This window comes from Rhincodon typus, chromosome 33 (assembly GCF_021869965.1).
Source record: "Rhincodon typus isolate 14 chromosome 33, sRhiTyp1.1, whole genome shotgun sequence".
NCBI lineage: Eukaryota > Metazoa > Chordata > Chondrichthyes > Orectolobiformes > Rhincodontidae > Rhincodon > Rhincodon typus.
The window spans coordinates 24580865-24598788 of record NC_063364.1 but is presented as its reverse complement, the minus strand read 5'-3'; the positions used below and the strand labels follow the sequence as shown (position 1 = coordinate 24598788).

Below are 17924 nucleotides of genomic sequence, written 5' to 3'. Positions count from 1 at the left end.
TTGAATAACAGATATTTCAATGAATTCAGATTCCTTAACATTGTCATGGAAATATTTGAGCCCATGTTCCTGGAACAATACTTGGATCTCTAGGATTAATAATAGCAATAATAGCACACAGTCATCACCTCCACTTAACAGATGCATACCTTCACTCTATTAGCCTATCTTGGGTTTATATGCCTTGATGCCTTTACTGAACAAAAATCTATCAACCTCATGGTTGAAGGCACAATTATCTCAACATTTAAAGATTTATAATGAAGAGAAAAATCTAGATGTGTGAAAAGATGCTTCCAAGTTTCTCTCCTGACTTTTCATTTTAAAGCCATGTTCCCTTGTTGCTTGATTCTTCCACCAAAGGAAATTGTTTTTCTATTTATGCCTCATTGACATAAAGTTAAACATCTTAAACAAATTTTCTGCTGGAATTAGCAAGCATGATACTGCAAAATAATAGAAACCTGGTATCCAAATGAAAAATTCTAGTCTGATGCAAGATCTGATGAAAGCAAATACACCCCAAGGTGAAATTCCAGAATCTGATGGACCTGCTGCCTTTTTCAGCTCTTTAGTCCATCAAGCAATCTATGCTCCTCCAAATCTAGCCTCTTGTGCCTTCCCATTTTAGTCACTCCAGTATTGGTAGCTGGGCTTTGAAATTGTGAAATCCTAAGTTCCAGAATTCTCACCTTCACTGCCTCTCACCCAAACTCTTAACTCCTGCTGCCTGTTTATCCACCATTAAAACACTTGTTCAAAACTAGCATCTTTGGCTAATTTTCCCGTCATTTGTCCCCCTTCTGTGACTCAATTCCCTTTATACCTCCTCGCAATTTTTCACTGCATTAAAGGCACTGTCTAAATACAAGTTGTTGTTGTCATAGAATTATACTGCAGAGAAAGAGGCACTTGGTCCAGCTAGTAAGTTTCTGAGTATAAGATGCTAGAATTTCCTTTGAGTTTTATTACACAATTGTCTTTGAGGATTGAATTTAATTTTCCTTCCAAATGAACAACAATCCCCCAATTATTTTTGTTCAGGCAGATATATGGCTAAATTTTGCTATGGATCCCCCTAGTGGCAAAGTAGTGAAAGATTTGACAAGTACCAAGCTACAGGGATCAGAACATGTGATGGTCAGTCGGTGATCTATGCTAAGGTCAGCTGAACTACACTGAGTCAATAGTTGTGGACTTAAAACTGCAAGTCATGTTTCTGAATCTTCTGACCTTTTTTGTACAGGAAGTATTTGGGAAGGAAAGATACTTTAACTACTAGGGTTTAAAAATTCACATATATTCTCACAATTTGGGGGTAATTTTGAAGTTATGCAATAGAAAATTAAAGGCTCCTTTTACATCTCTCCTTTTTAATTTGATGGACTTCAATGCATTAATATGAATGCACTAAGTCAAAATTCTCCAGGGCACAATAGTACGAATGGTTAATAAGTTAAATGTGTGATTTCTGCAAGTGATCAAACAATAACTGTACCTTTTGCCATTTGTGTTGAAAGTTATTTGATCGTTGCTGGTTTGTGAGTTAGCAACAAGATAACCATTTTGACATAAACAGAACTGTATAAATATAGAGTGTAGACACAAAAAGTTATACAGGCAGAAAAGTGCTGCCAAGACTTTAGAAAACAAGACAGATGCAAGACGACAGAATCATCCTGAGGCCCTGAACAGAAGCCATATGAGTCACCAGTGTGACAGATTTGTGGGAGCATTCTTCACTTTGTATTATTACGTTAGCCTAAATTGTACTAAATATATGAAATGACTGATCATACCTGTTCCTCTGTGCCTTACATATCACAGTTCAATAAAACAATGATTCAAATTCACAGAATTGGCACTGCAAAAGGATGTAGTTCAGCCCATCATGTCTGCACTGGTTCTCCAAGCATTTCAACTTGGTGCCCATGTCCTGCATTTTCCCTTCACTCTTCATTGTTTCTATTTAAATAATCATCCAACACCCTCTCAATTCCTGAATTGAAACTGCTTCTATCAAACTTACAGGTGATGCATTCCAGACCCGAATGACTTGCTGTGTGAAAAAGTTTGCTGTAAAACCACTGCCATTTCAGTCTGCCTTCAGAGGGATTGAAGGCATGGATACTCACTTTCTGTCATTAGACAGTACTATTTCTATATCTCTGGGTTGACTGCTGAACAAGTAGAAGCCAGTGTGACTATTAAACTTGTAAAGATAAGATATAAAATCCTGGGAGTGTTTAACAACATTAAAACATAGGTTGTGCCTGTGACAAATCCAAATTTGCAACTATGCCCTATGGACTGGAAAATGAATGAGGGTGTTTACTTCTGATTGCCATGTTGTGCATGTCAGCGGCGACTGATGACAAGATCAGGCTCAATGGTGATCCTCCAAGGTCCGATGCTTTAGCATTGATTGCAGCCAATCCTGCCTGCAGTCTACACAATTCAGAAAATCCATTGCACACTCAGACCACTCCACAAGAAGGTAAGAATGGTCCATGTCAAAATGGGAAGTCAACAGGCTAACAGTAAATTCTAAATCCTGATAAACGGTAATGTTCCTCACTAAGCATGTAGGAACATTGATCCCATTTGAACAGCCAAATTGCAAGGACAATAGAAGATTACCTCTAACATCTCTAATAAATGTGTCTAACTAATTTAATTGAGTTTTTTGAAGAATTAACGAAGAGGATTGATGAGGGCAGAGCGGTGGACATGATCTATGTGGACTTCAGTAAGGCATTCGACAAGGTTCCGCATGGTAGGCTGTTAGCAAGGTTAGATCACATGGAGACAGGGTGAACCAGCCATTTGGATATAGAACTGGCTGGAAGGTAGAATGCAGAGGGTAGTGGTGGAGGGTTGCTTTTCATGCTGGAGGCCTGTGACCAGCGGTGTGCCACAAGCATCGGTGCTGCATCCACTGCTTTTCGTCATTTATATAAATAATTGGGATGTGAACATTGAAGGTATGTTAGGAAGTTTGCAGACAGCACATTCCAAATTGGAGGTGTAGTGGACAGCAAAGGAGGTTACCTCAATGTATAACAGGACCTTGATCAGATGGGCCAATGGACCAAGGAGTGGCAGATGGAGTTTAATTTAGATAAATGTGAGGTGCTGCATTTTGGAAAGGCAAATCAGGGCAGGACTTATACACGTAATGATAAGATCCGAGGGTGTGTTGCTGAACAAAGGGACCTTGGAGTGCAGGTTCATAATTCCTTGAAAATGGAGTTGCAAGTAGATAAGATAATGAAGAAGACATTTGGTATGCTTGCCTTTATTGGTCAGTACACTGAGTATAGGAGTTGGGATGTCATGTTGCTGCTGTACAGGACATTGGTTAGGCCATTTTTGGAATAGTGTGTCCAATTCCGGTCTCACTACTATTGGAAGGATGTTGTGAAACTTGAAAGGGTTCAGAAAAGATTTACGAGGATGTTGCCAGGGTTGGAGAATTTGAGCTAAAGGAAGAGACTGAATAGGCTGGGGCTATTTTCCCTGGAGTGTGGGAAGCTGAGGGAGGATCTTATAGAGGTTTATAAAAACATGAGGGGCATGGATACAATAAATAGACAAGGTCTTTTCCCCAGGGTGGGTGAGTCCAAAACTAGAGGGCATAGGTTTAAGGTGAGAGGGGAAAGATATAAATGGGACCTAAAGGACAACTTTTTCACACAGAGGGTGATGCTTGTGTAGAATGAACTGCCAGAGGAAGTGGTGGAGGCTGGTACAATTACACCAGAAGCTAGGAAAACTGCGGCGAGTAACTCACCTCCTGACTCCTCAAAGCCTGTCTGCCATCCACAAGGCACAAGTCAGGAGCATGATGGAATATTCTCCACTCGCCTGGATGAGTGCACCCAACAACACTCAAGAAGCATGACACCATCCAGGACAAAGCAGCCCACTTGATTGGAGCTACATCCACAAGCATTCATTCCCTCCACCATCAACGCTCAGTAGCAGCTGTGTGTACTACCTACAAGATGCACTGCAGAAATTCCCTCCCTAATAGCATTGTGGGTCAGCCCACAGCAGGAGCACTGCAGCGGTTCAAGAAGGCAGCTCACCACCACCTTCTCAAGGGCAACTCAGGATGGGCAAGAAATGCTGGCCAGCCAGCGATGCCCACATCTCACAAATGAATAGAGAAAAAAAAATGCATCTGGATGGGTATTTGAATAGGAAGGTTTTAGAGGAATATGGGCCAAATGCTGGCAAGTGGGCCTAGATTAATTGAGGAAATCTGGTCAGCATGGATGAGTTGGACCAGAGAGTCTGTTTCCTTGCTGTACATCTCTATGGCTCTATGACTCTATAAATGATCTTTAACAGTGTACTTCACATCGGCTTTAGCATCTTTGTATTTGTGCTTGCAAGATTTAGCTTATGACCCAGATTACATACCATAAATTTCTGACATAACATATAAAAAAATCACTAAACACCACTGGCTGACAAGGACATTCCTCCAAATCAAAATGCCATGTTTGAAAATTACATAAGTACACTGACGTTGAGTGTGTGTTCATTCTCATGATTAATTTTATCTCTTCCTGCATCATAGGTCTGTAGCCAATAGGAAATCAATCTGAAAGTCTTTCACCTGTCTTGAACATTCTGCCATAGTAACAGTGAAGCAGGGTGAATAAGTCATGAGTTCAGCATATTTATATTCTAAAAGTAGCCAACCATATGAAACACCCAACAATGAAGAAAACTGGTGCTCTAATATATACAATTTTGTTTGTCTACATAGCAATTGTCACTTCTAAGTAAAAAGTAATCCATTTTAGTGGGTAATCTATAGATCTGTTGAATTGACTCTCAGTGATAGGCAAAATATTTGAATGAATCACTAGAGATAACCCATATAACCACGATAAAGAAGCCCTGTGCAAGGACACTCATTACAGCTTCTTGAAAAAGACAACCTGTCTTACAAATTTGGTTGAAGTTTTTGAAGAAGTTAACAAGTTAGTGGATGAGAGTAAGTCACCAGACATGTTTCATTTGGACTTCCAGAAAGATTTTCGTAAGATAGGTCACAGGAGTTTCTCAGCAAGTTAGAATCTTGTGAAATTAATGCTTATTTATAGGTAATGAAGGGATAAGGTGTTGTGATGGAAGCACAATAATAATATTACTGGATTAGTGCTCTGCAGACATGGTTTCAAACCCTACCCAGGCAACTTAGGGACTTTAAATTCAATTAAATTATAAAACTGAAATTAAATCAAGTCTGGCTCTGCCCAATCTGGCCCACACTAAGTAGTTATGTCTTAATTATTATCTGTTGATATGGCCTAGCAAACCATTCAGTCGTAAGTAATTCATGATCAGCTAATCAAGTGCATTTCAGGGTGCGTGATAATTGTTGGCCTTACTAGTGATGCACACAATCATTGAATAAAACTTTTAAATAGGTGTGGATGCATTATTTTAATGCAATAGGTCAAGGAGAACTAAAGGGTCATGCCAATGAGTCATGCAAAGGCAGAGCTATGTTAGGTGTTAGGAGAATCTTCTATTTGTAAAACATAGCGGAGCTGTTGTGTTGTGTAGTGAATACTGAATCATTGTGTTCATTCAGAGCAAACCTGAACCTGTTTCTGGCTGGAAAAGAAATCATCTTCTGCAAAATTAGACTTCCTACAGTATAATTTGGGATCTCATTAATTGCTGAGGCTAGATTTGATCACTTAAGCAAGTTGGAAAGGGACTATACAGGCTTTTCTTCCTGTAGGCTTTAATCATAGAGTTGTACAGCATGGAAATAGACCCTTTGGTCTAACTTTTCCATGTTGACCAGATATCTTCAATTAATCTGGTCCCATTTGCCTGCATTTGGCCTATATCCATTTAAACCCTGCCTCTTCATGTACCCATTCAGATGACTTTGAATGATGTAATTGTACCAGCTTCCACCACTTCCTCTGGCAGCTCATTCCAAACACTTACCACCCTTTGCGTGAATGATTTGGCCCTTAGCTTCTTTTTAAATGTTTCTCCTCTCACCTTAAACCTATGCCCTCTAGTTTTGGACACCCCTACCCTGGGAAATAGACCTTGGCTATTCGCTTTATCCATGACCCTCATGATTTTATAAACCTCGATAAGGTTACCACTGATCTTCCGACACTCCAGGGAAAGTAGCCGCAGCCTCTCCCTGTAGCCCAAAGCCTCCAATCCTGGCAACATCCTTGTAAATCTTTTCTGCACCCTTTCAAATTTCACAACACCCATCCTACAGCAGAGAGATCAGAATTGAACACGGTATTCCAAAAGTGGCCAAACAAATGTCCTGTACAGCTGCCACGTGACATCCCAACTTTTAATTCTATTTTTCACCCGTCTTTGGGAATGAAAATCTTTGTGCATTTGGACATTCGCACCCAGGACCACAACCTTACAGGAGAGGTTGGTTACATCCTTGGTCTCGCTAGATTCTGCTGCGATGGAAATGGATTTTGAAGGGGAGAGGAAGTTAGGTGATGGCATCTTCTTTCCAACTTTGCCCAATTTTCTTTCAATATGTAGAAAATAAAACAGGCTTCTCAAGTGCTTTTGTTGACTCTGTACTGATATGTTTGCAAATTGGAATTTTTCAATTCATTCTTTCATGGAATGTGGGTGCCGCTGGCTGGGCCAGTACTTGTTACCTGTTCCTAATTGCCCTTGAGAAGGTAGTGGTGAGCCACCTCCTTGAACTATGCAATCTACATAGCGTAGGTACATCTACAGTGATGTAGGACAAAGTTCTGCCATTTTGACCCAGCAACAGAGGAGGAAAAGTGACATAGCTCTAAATGACTGCAGTATGTGACTTGGAGGGGGAACTTGCAGGTGGCATGTTCATATGTGTGCCGTACTGTTAGCTGGTAGAGGCTATGGGTTTGGAAAGGGCTGTCAAAGCAGGTTGATAAGCTTATTGACAGATAATCAAATATGGAGGTTATCTCAACTGAGCACAATTTTGTCATTTCCCCTCCATCCTCCACATTTTCTATGACTGGAGAGGGGTCATATTGTAAATCCCATCAATGTAAAATGTAGCATCCCAAGGACTACCCTATTTGAGTGAGCTAACTCACCATGGATAAGGCATGAATGTTGCAATTTTCTACAACATGTTGGGTACTTAGTCAATTGGCTGTCAGAGGAATTCATCATACCCTGTGACTAACTACCCAATGTGTTGTAGAAAATTGCAACTTTCATCCTTTATCACTGTGGGCAGGCAGAGGAATGTAGTACAACCGTGTGACTAACTACATCGCTGTTGTCAGATCTCTATGGCCCCAGCCATCTTCAAGCTACACACATAACTATCAGTCTTTTACCTAAATGATATTCAATTCATTGGCATTATTGGACATGGCCTTAACTGGTTTACCTGGAACACTATTTCATAAATTAAAGACCCTGGAAATATCTGAAAGATCAATCACAAATCTTACAATAAGATAAAACAATCTGCTGGAATTTAGATTATTCCTATTTTGTAAACATGTTTATTTTAAAAATGCATGATGATCATTCATGGTGCAAAGACCTTTATTCTTATGTCTGTCAGTGTAACTGAAGTATTCTACAAAACTAAAATGTACAAATTTGAGAATTACAGGAGGACAGGCTACGTTGTGTAGTCACTGCTGCGTATTCTGAAGCAATAACAGAAATGCCCAACTCAGCAAGCAGATCAGGCAGCATTTATGGTACTATTCAAAGAAAAAAATGCATTTATGTAGCACCTTACTTATCCAGAGGATGCCCCCACCCTCCAACCACCCCTCCAAAGTATTTTACAGCAAATGAAGCACTTCTTTTTAAGTTTAGTCACTGTCGTAGGAAATATTGCAGCAAATTTGTGTGCAGCCCTGTGCTAATAAACAGATAATCAGCTTTGTGATGTTGATTAATGAATAAATATCAACCAGGACACTGAAGAGAACTTGAAAAAAGGTTAAAATATTGCAAATGATGGAAATCTGAAACAAACACAGGGAACAGCGGAGAAACTCAGCAGGTCGGCAGCATGTGTGCAGACAGAAACAGAGGCAACATTTTGAGCTTGGAATGAGTCTGAAGAAGAATTTTGGCAGATTCAAAATATTAACTCTGTTTCTTCCTCCACAGATGCTGGCAGATTGGTTAAGATTTTCCACCATTCCTTGTGCTTGTTACTGACAAGAACTTGTCTGCCCTGTTCAAAGTAGTGCCAAAAGATTTTTTAGATGAGAGGTCAGATAGACCTTCATTGGAAAGGCAGCACCCGCTCAGCATGGCTCTCGGGTTGGCAACTTTGATTTTTAAGTTGAAATCTTGGAGTAGGACATCGCCCTTTGACTTTCTGACCCATACATGAATGATATTAGATAAGATTAGATTTATTGTCACATGTACTGAAATACAATGAAAAGTATTGTTTTGCGTGGTATTTACAAAGAGTCGTCAGTCTCCAGCGCCATTTTGGATTTCTGATTACATTGCATGAAATTACAGTAATAGCTTTGGTATTTTTGGTTCATCTTTTCCATTTTCTTTTCAGTGTCCAGTTGTTGTTTGTCGAATGATTCAGTTCCCACTCCTCACCCAATGTTGTCCAGATGCTGCTCCTGGGTATCTCGGCTGAGGTCTTGGTTCTGGGCTCCTCTTCCACTGCCGGAGGGTCCCGGTCCCTTACAGGCAGATATCAGGAGGTGGTTGATTAAAACTGGCGATTCCAGCTTGCCGTTTGCTCTTCTGGGCAGCAACACTCCAATAATTTATTCAACAGTTTGTAGATGTGAGCAGAGCAGAGCATCCGAAAGGCCAAGTGTGTGTACAGCTTAGATGGAGCGTTGCCTGGCGGCCATTTTGAACAAGTACAGGCAAGTTCACACTTGATGCGGGGTGCTACGGAGAGCACCTTTATTGCTAAGTCAAAGTGTGGATGTAATTACTGCCAATTAAGCACAAAATCCACGCTAATTCCAGTTGCTATTTGGGTGGAATGTGAAGCCACAATCCATGTGCACATACCACTCCTTCAGACCTCGCTTAGTAAGTACTCTTAGCGAGTACTCCCTGGGGAGGCGATGGCCCAGTGTTCCTACCGCTAAACCGTTAATCCAGATCTCCAAATAGCATTCTGAGGACCTGGGTTCAAATCCTGCCACCGCAGATGATGGAATTTGCATTCAATAAAAAAAATCTGGAATTAAGAATCTAATGATGACCATGAATTAATTGTTGGGGAAAAACCCATTTGGTTCATTAGTGTTCTTTTGGGAAGGAAACTGCCATCCTTACCTGGTCTGGCCTACATGTTACTCTCCAGACCCAAAGCATTATGGTTGACTCTTAGCCACCCTCTGGGCAATTAAGGATGAGCAATAAATGCTGCCTAGCCAGTGACACCCTCATCCCATGAATGAATAACAAAGATCTCTTGGACCCTCATTATGTCCTATAACATAGACGTAAAAGATTCAAGGAAACAACTTCTGAGAGAAGCAAGAGAGATCCTTCCTCAACCCCATCACATCGCCCACGCCCAACCCCCTCCATCCAGTTTCTGATCAACTTCTAGCCCTCAAGCAGCATTATTTTTAGTGGGTGCTTCCTGTCCTCAAACTAGCTGCCGCGGTTCTTACATGTCAACAGTGACTAACACATCAGAAAGAAGTATAATTGGTTGCAGAACCCGTTGGCACGTTCACGAGGTCGTCAAAGGCGCTACATAAATGCAAGTTCTTTCTACAAGGTCCTACCTAACCAGTGTGCCGTCAAACTGCGACTCAATTGCCAAGGTGGGTTAGGGTTAGAGTTGGAGGGTTTTTTTTTCAATATTGTTTTGTTTTTAAATTCATCAAAGTTAATTTTCTGAGAGGCAAAGAAAACACTTTGGATCAACCAGTCGGACTTAATTCTTTTGAAGGAATACAACTTGAGTCCCCGCCTCCCTCTCCAAGGCTTTAAATTTGCTGGAACCGTGAGTAGTTCCTCTCAAACCACCAGCACCAGATAGTAAAGGATACACCCCGCTTGTCCCCAAGCTGTTCCCTGGTGTACTGTACCTGGTCGCTGAAGAATGAAGGACACATTGATGCGATGGAAGTTGCCTCTGATCTGTTTCATCTGGCAACTAGCAATGATTATCCTCTTCGGGGTCTTCATTCGATACGATGACGAATCCAGCGCGCGTTGGAATGTCATCAGAAGAACCCGGAATATCACCAGCGTATTGGAAAACGATTTCTACTTCAGGTACCCCAGTAAGTACAGGATCATTCTTACACGACCGCTCTCCCTCAACTGGTCCAATCAATTCCTAACTCAAGTCTAACTACCTTTGTTTTGTTTTTAATCCACTGTCTATCTACATCTACCATAAATAGAGTTTGGACAATTCATCAAAAAGTGCAAATGCTGGAGAGGGAGTTGAGAAAGGGAAATATCCTTGCTGTTCCTCTTACGTCCATGGCAAACTCTGCATTTGAGAACGCTGGAGAAACGTAGCAGGTCTGGCTTCACCTGTGGAGAGGGAAACAGAGTTAACGTTTCGAGTCTGGTATGACTACTCTTCAGAACAGTTTCTCCAGCATTGTCTGTCTTTGTTTCAGATTTCCAGGATCCGCACGGTCTTGCCTCTGTCTCCATTTGTAATATTACACCACAGCAGAGCCGGGAGGTGCCAGGCTCTGTCCTTGGATTGTAGTCACGGCATTGTTTGATGGTCTGAATTTCTATAATTAGGTTCAGAGCTGCAGGCTAGAGAAAAAGAAAGCTCAGCATGTTTTCTAATCTTGATGGTTCAAATGGACCTATTGTCTATTTGCAGTCTTGGCTATCTGTATTTCTGACCGGTTTATTTTTTGTACATATTTTAATGTTACGTTTCAGTGTTCATTGAGTGGTTTCTATGATTTGTTGTTAGATGTATTTTCCCTTTGAGGTTGCCACAAGTTTAAAGTGAGGAGTAAGTGGTTTAGAGGAGATCTGGTGAAAAGTTTTCTCACCCAGAGAATGGTAGATAGATGGAAGTTTTGCTGGATAGGGTGGTGGCAGCAGTTACTCTTACAACAGAGAAACATGCTTCTTCAGAAGAATGAGTACTTAAAATGCCAAGGCATAGTAGTTTAAGGACCCAGTGCAGGTAAATGGGGCTAGCATTTGTGGGTTGGCATTGACATGGTGGGCCGAAGGGCCTGTTTCTATGCCCTGTGACTCTTTGACACGTGGGAGTGATTTGAATACAAAGACTTGGTTTGGAATCTGAGGGACTGGGAGGTTGCTCTGGAAATGAGTAGTGGGGAGAGAAAGTTGGTGCTGAGTGGGATACAGGCGGCAACAGTTTTAATGAACTGATGCAGAGTGAAAAAAGGAATTTGGACTAAGGTGACATTGGGATAGTGGACCCTACAGGCATTACTACAGTACTATAATAGTACTACAGGCACGCTTGAAGGATTTGAAAGTAAAAGTGCTGAGACAGGGGTTACTGTGGAGGTGGAAGTGGTGCAGTCATTGCTCTGAGGGATTTGGGGATGTCAGAGAGGGACAGGGACTACATAGCATAGGCAAGAACACGTACAAAAACATTGAATGTTCAGAGTACAAGGGCAGGATATGATGACCTGAGATGAGAATGGGATGAAAAGGGAAACAGGGCAGGGCCAAAGGGAAAAGCATCACTGAGTGAAGGAAAGAGAGAGATACGTTCAGAAAGAATATGACAAAAAGGGGCAATGTCAGAAAGAAACATGCCAGGAACTGCAAGAAGCATCACCATTTATACACATTCAAAAAGAATACAAGGCAAGAAAGGAGGCAGGGAAGGAGACAGTGTAACAGAAAGTGCCACAGAGAGTTAGAGTCATACAGCACAGAAACAGACCCTTCGGTCCAAACAGTACATGCTGACCATAATCCCAAACTAAACTAGTGCCTGTACCTGGCCCATATCCCTCCAAACCTTTCCTATTCATGTACTTATCCAAATGTGTTTTAAACAACGTAATTGTACCCACATTCGCCACTTCCTCTGGAAGGTCATTCCACACACAAACACTTTTTACACTCTGCCTAAAAGGTTTGCCCCTGTCTTTTACAAATCTCTCTCTTTTCACCTTAAAAATGTGCCTCTAGTCTTGAAAACCCCCATTCTTGGGAAAAGACAACTACCATTAACTCTATCTATATCCCTCATTATTTTATAAATTTCTATAAGGTCGCCTCTGAACCTCCTATGCTCCAGTGAATAAGTCCCAACCTATCCAGCCATGATGGAATAGATAAAATTGAGTAAGATAAGAAGAGGAGAGAGAAATGGGAGAAAGATCATGGTACAAATAATATAGAGGAAGCATTGGAGAGACAGGCTGTCAGAGAGAGTGATATCAATAGACAATTTGGGATAGAAGGAGAGAAAGTAAGTAAGAGATCAGAGCATGGAGGAATTGTTTCTAGCAACAGTAAAACTTGGTTTAAATCACAGCAATCAAATGATTCCATTTTGGAATGTGATCCAAGTCTTTGCTGTGGTTTTAACATTTTGTGTTTTGGAAGATCAGTGAGATGGTCCATGTCTTGTTCTTCAGTAGGAAACCATGTTGGCCACCATTCCGTATGTTCCATTCATTTAATCTGCTTCAACACACTGTTACAGCGCATCTGATCACATTTTTTGTTCCAACTCATTTCATCACTTGAATGAATGTTCTGTAAAATTACTTCCTGATCCTGAACTCTAATGAAAGGTCTGACAATCTGATCCATGTCCTCGAGGACAGCAGTGACTCAGTGGTAACACTCTCAACTTGGACGGTGCTCTTGTGATGTAGTGGTAGGGTCCCTACCTCTGAGCCAGAAAACCAAGGTTTAAATCCCACCTGCTTTCAGATGTGCCACAACATCTCTAAACATGTTGATTAGGAAATAGCTGCTCTCAGATTGAAATTGGACAACTCAGTTTTCTCCCAAGCCCAGAGATGTTAGCATATGATCTTGGTAGACTTTCTAATACAGCTGTTTTTGAAATAAAATGTCAATTCATGGCCCAGTTTTCCCTCTTGGGTGGACATCAGAGATCACAGGCTAACATTCAAGGTGTTCCCCAATGGTGTGCAGGCCAATGTTTATCCTTCCACTATTGTCACATGCTGTCTGTGAGATCTTGCTGTGTGTGAATTAGCTAGCCTTCAATCTGTGAAGATGTTGTGAACATATTTATTTTGCCTTCAGCATTATGCAGCTGCAAACAGTAGCTGGAAAGTTGCAGATCACTTTCTGGAAGGGGAGGCCTTATAAAGAGCTTGAATTGACACTCAGATCATTCCTTTGCTTTGATTTCAGGTTTCCAAGATGTACACGTGATGGTTTTTGTGGGATTCGGGTTTCTGATGACCTTCTTGAAGAGATATGGATTTGGAAGTATCGGCTTCAACTTCCTCATTGCATCATTCAGCATCCAATGGGCTCTGCTGATGCAGGGCTGGTTTCATTCCTTAGATTTTAGCGATGGGAAAATCAAAATTGGTGTGGAAAGGTAAGGGATGAAGGCTAATCTCCAGAAAGGCAGGCAAGTGCGAGCTTGAAGTGTTTGAGAAGACTTTCTGAGGTTGAGGGTGTGGTCTTTAAATGCACAGAAAAATAAGGACAGGGGCCAAAAATATGAGCTTCAGTTTCTGTGTCCCAGGTTTTAATGGGGAGAAACAGGAATCCGGGTCCAAAATGAAAACAGGAATTTCAATGCGTCTTGAACCTCCTGGACAAATTAAATAAAAGACTGTAATCAATCAAGCAATGATCCATATTCTTGTCTGGATCAAGTATGGGCCTCCGCTGTGTAAAAGTGGTTATCATTGGGTCTGTTTTAGACCCATAAACTGGAAGCAATGATTTAGACACTGGTCACATCTCAATTGGGAAACTAAGAGGTAGAAATGACATGTAGGGCGCATTTGATACCGACGTGGGAAAAGGGGCCAAAATTTGTATTCAGTATTTTCAATTAAAGACAAAAGCCCTTATCTAATATTTAATTGGAAGTATACAGGATCTAGGTTGAGCATGTACTTAACCAAAAAAAACCCAAAGAACTATAGATGCTGGAAATCCAGAAACAAAAGCAGAAATTGCTGAAGAAACTCGAGTTCTAGCAACATCTGTGGAGAGAAAGCAGAGTTAACATTTTGGTTCCAGTGACCCTTTTTCAGCGCAGTAACATATGCAGAGATAGGATTTTAGGATCGTAGAAGCTGTTGTTTTTATTCAGTGAGTTCAAATGTAATGTTTCTGAAATTCATCTGAGCTGACGGTCAGTTGTCCTCCTGCTATTTTACAGGTCAGATTAGGTGATTTAAAATCAAAATTTTCTCCCGTTTCATAAGATGTAGGCATGCGTAGAATTGAGTGATTATGAGACAATTTAGAAATTAATGACATTACTGTGGGCCTACAGTGTAGACAAAGGAAGGCATATTTCCCTCCCTAATGGGCATTAGCAAGATGCATTCACCTTTACTGAGACCAGTGACGTAAAAAAGTAGCCATAATCAGAGAGGACCATTGGACTGCTCTCTCATTAGAGAGAGGTAACCGGTGGTGAGTTTAACCTTAGGGTTTCCACTTCACAAGCAAAGGTTGAGATTAAGAAGGCGTAACCTTCACATAAACTTAGCCGATGTGGGTCGGTTTGCTTAGTTGGCTGGATGACTAGTTTGCGATTCAGAGTGATGCCAACAGCACTGGTTCAATTCCCACACTGGCTGAGGTTACCATGAAGAACTGTCGTTTTCAACTTCACCCCTTGTTTGAGGCATGGTGACTCTTAGGTTAAATCACCCCCAGTTGTCTCTCTCTAATGAGACAGCAGCTGTATATTCAGCTGGGACTACAGTGACTTTTACCTTTATTCCCGGATTATTGTTGAAATTTAATTTCCACCAGCTACAAAGTGTGATTTGACCTGGTCCCCAAAGCATTAGCTTGGATCTCAGGATTTCTCGTTTTGTAATCTTATAATTTATACCTCCATTGTCCATTGGCTCCCTGAACCTAAGTGATATGTGGTTTAGAGATAATAAGAACTGCCGATGCTGGAGTCTGAGATGATACAGGTGGAGCTGGAGGAACACAGTAGGCCAGGCAGCATCACAGAAGCAGGAAAGCTGACGTTTCAGGTCGGGAGCCTTCTTCAGAAATGGGGGTTTGTCAGCTGGCTTAGCAAGCCATTCAGTTCAAGGGCAATGAGGGACAGGCTACAAGTTCTAGCCTTGCCAATGATAGTCACATCCCGTGAAAGAATATTTTTAAAAAATCAGTCCCCTTAAATATGCAGTAGTCATTTCTAGAATGCAGTTCTCTACAATACTTTCCGGATGACCCTTTACAGAGGCTGGTATGAAGTGAGATTAATTCCTGCCCGTGTTCAATTCAAGAGATTTCACGTTAAAATTAAACTGCTTTCTATCAACACACATTTTATGATGTAATGATGTGATGGAGCGGTTGTGAGTATTCAGAATTTCCTTGTAAGATCCAAAACCCACCACTAGGTGGAGATAGCACCCAAGATTCCATTCACAGATTCCTCTTTGAAAGACTAGTGGGTACCCTGCGACTCTGCTGTAAGATCCCCCAAGTTGTTAAGCACAACATTTTTGAATTTGGAAACCACGAGCCACAGAGGGTGGCTACAGTAGATGCTGAACCAATCTATTAGAGAAAGAGCTTCTGCTATTCTGTGATTTAGCCCAGGCTGGAAAGGTAAGTCCAGAGGTTTATTTTACAGTTGTTATTCCATAATTTTATTGTCTAGTGCAAAATAAGATGCGGCCACCCTCTATACAGCGATATCTGCATTGGATGCAATTCATCACAGTATGTGCTCCACCCAATTTCATTGTATACTCTTAGATTACATTGCATGCTGCCCTCTGCTCTTTCTGCTTTTTGGAAATCTAAAGCCACTTGCATCACTGCAGCCATGATAGAGCTTTTATGAGGCAGAGAGAAAGACAAGTAACAGGGAAAATAAATCAGAAATGTGGAAGGAGTGATGGATAGAGAGAGAGAGAGACAGACAGATAAAGTCATTACTCAGTGAGTCTGGCAGTATCTGTGGAGAGAGAGACAAAATTAACATTGTGAGGAAGGGTCACTGGACTCAAAATGTTAACTCTCTTCCCCTCTCCACAGATGCTGCCAGACCTGCTGAGGTTCCCTTGCAATTTCTGTTATTGTTTCAGATTTCCAGCATCCACAGACTTTTGTTTCATTTGTCTGTAGAATTCTCTTCCTGAGAGAGCACTGGAGGTAGGGTCATTGAATATTTTTAAGCCTGATATTGATCGAAACCTGATTGACAAGGGGAGCCAAACGGCACTGGGGCGGGCAGGAAACAGGAATTGAGGCTATAATCTGCTATGATCCTACTAAATGGTGGAGCAAACTCGAAGGGCTGAATGACTCAATCTTACTCTTAATTCATATGTTCGTATCTAGAGAAAACTGTAAGCAGATGATGAAATGGAAAAACAGTGTAAGAAACAGGAAAAGAAGCTACAAACAGAAAGCCAGAGCGAAATGACGAGTTAGTAAGGAGACCAAGGGAGATGATCAGCAGAGATGGAGAGAGATTGACCAAACTAAATGTAGACAGCAAGGTTGAAGCGTAAAAATAATTGTTGATTATGAACGCATTTGTCAAATTCGTCTTTCAACCTGCTTTACTGGTTACAATCTCGGTTTTATTAAAGATGTATAGCAGAAAGAGGATTTTGGGGTGATCATGTTAGATATTCATACATTAGCTTCTGCAATCTCTGGTTCTTGGTTGCAAAGGCTTGGCCTGTGGCCATTGACAAAACATAGTGAATAGTTCACCCTGTCTCAACACCTTCATGTTATCTTGTTCCTCACTTTCCCAGTCTGATAAATGCTGATTTCTGTGCTGCCTCAGTGTTGATCGCATTTGGAGGTGTTCTTGGAAAAGTGAGTCCTGTCCAACTGCTGATCATGTCACTGTTTCAAGTGACTCTCTACGCAGTGAATGAATTTATCATCCTGACCGTTTTAGGGGTGAGTTATCTTATCTTGTAATTTTCTACTTTGTTTTTATTCATTCACGGGATGTTGGCATCACTGACCAGACCAGCTCATCCCTAATTGCACAGTGGGATGTTTAGAGTCTGGAGTTGTTGTGGGTCTGGAGTTATATGTAGGCCAGGATAGCAGTTTGCTTCTCTATAGGGCGTAACGGAACCAGATGTGGTTTCCTGACAACCACAATGGTTTCACGGTCATCATTAGACTGTTAAATCCACATTTTATTCTTTATTGAATTCAAATTCCACCATGGTGGGATTCAAATTCAGGTCCCAAGAACGTTACTTTGGTCTCTGGATTAATATTTTAGATTAATACCTCTCGGCCATCACTTCCCCTTGTCTTTCTTGTCACAAATGACATTGCAAGAACCATTTGAAGATTTTTGATCACCGAACATGAGTAATTTTTGGAATATGTAACAATTGTTAGGGGCAACCATCTGTCTGGTAGATCAGCTCTAAGGACCCACCATTGCCCTCAATCTCATCTGCCTTTAGAAACCTATTTCATTGAATATGGTCCATCACAGTATGGGCTCCGGCCAATTTCATTGTATACAGTTGGATTACATTGCATGCTGCCCTCTGCTCTTTTTGTTCCTGGAAACCAGGAACATAGTTATATTGACTGCTTCAGTGGTATTTGTTGCACAAACTCTATTTGCAGAATTTCCTAGCCCTGGGTTAGCTAATCTGCTTAGGCTTCAATTAGATCACACCCTGTGCTATTGCGCCTCAAGCTCTCCAGCATTAGGCTTTCCCTTGTACTACTAAACTATTGGTGGCACAGTCCCTGTGCTCTAGAAT

At 41.2% G+C, this 17924-nt stretch overlaps 1 protein-coding gene across 2 annotated transcripts in view; it reads left to right on the top strand.

The window, feature by feature from the left end:
- The first annotated feature begins 10023 nt into the window (after positions 1-10023).
- The window catches only part of LOC109930377 (ammonium transporter Rh type C), a 33818-nt gene continuing 25917 nt past the window's right edge, over positions 10024-17924 (top strand). For both annotated transcript variants that reach the window (XM_048616088.1, XM_020529892.2), the window contains exons 1-3: positions 10024-10280; positions 13360-13552; positions 16938-17088. In XM_048616088.1, the coding sequence (XP_048472045.1) occupies positions 10097-10280; positions 13360-13552; positions 16938-17088 (528 nt within the window). In that variant the 5' untranslated portion in view covers positions 10024-10096. The remainder of the gene's footprint in view (positions 10281-13359; positions 13553-16937; positions 17089-17924) is intronic.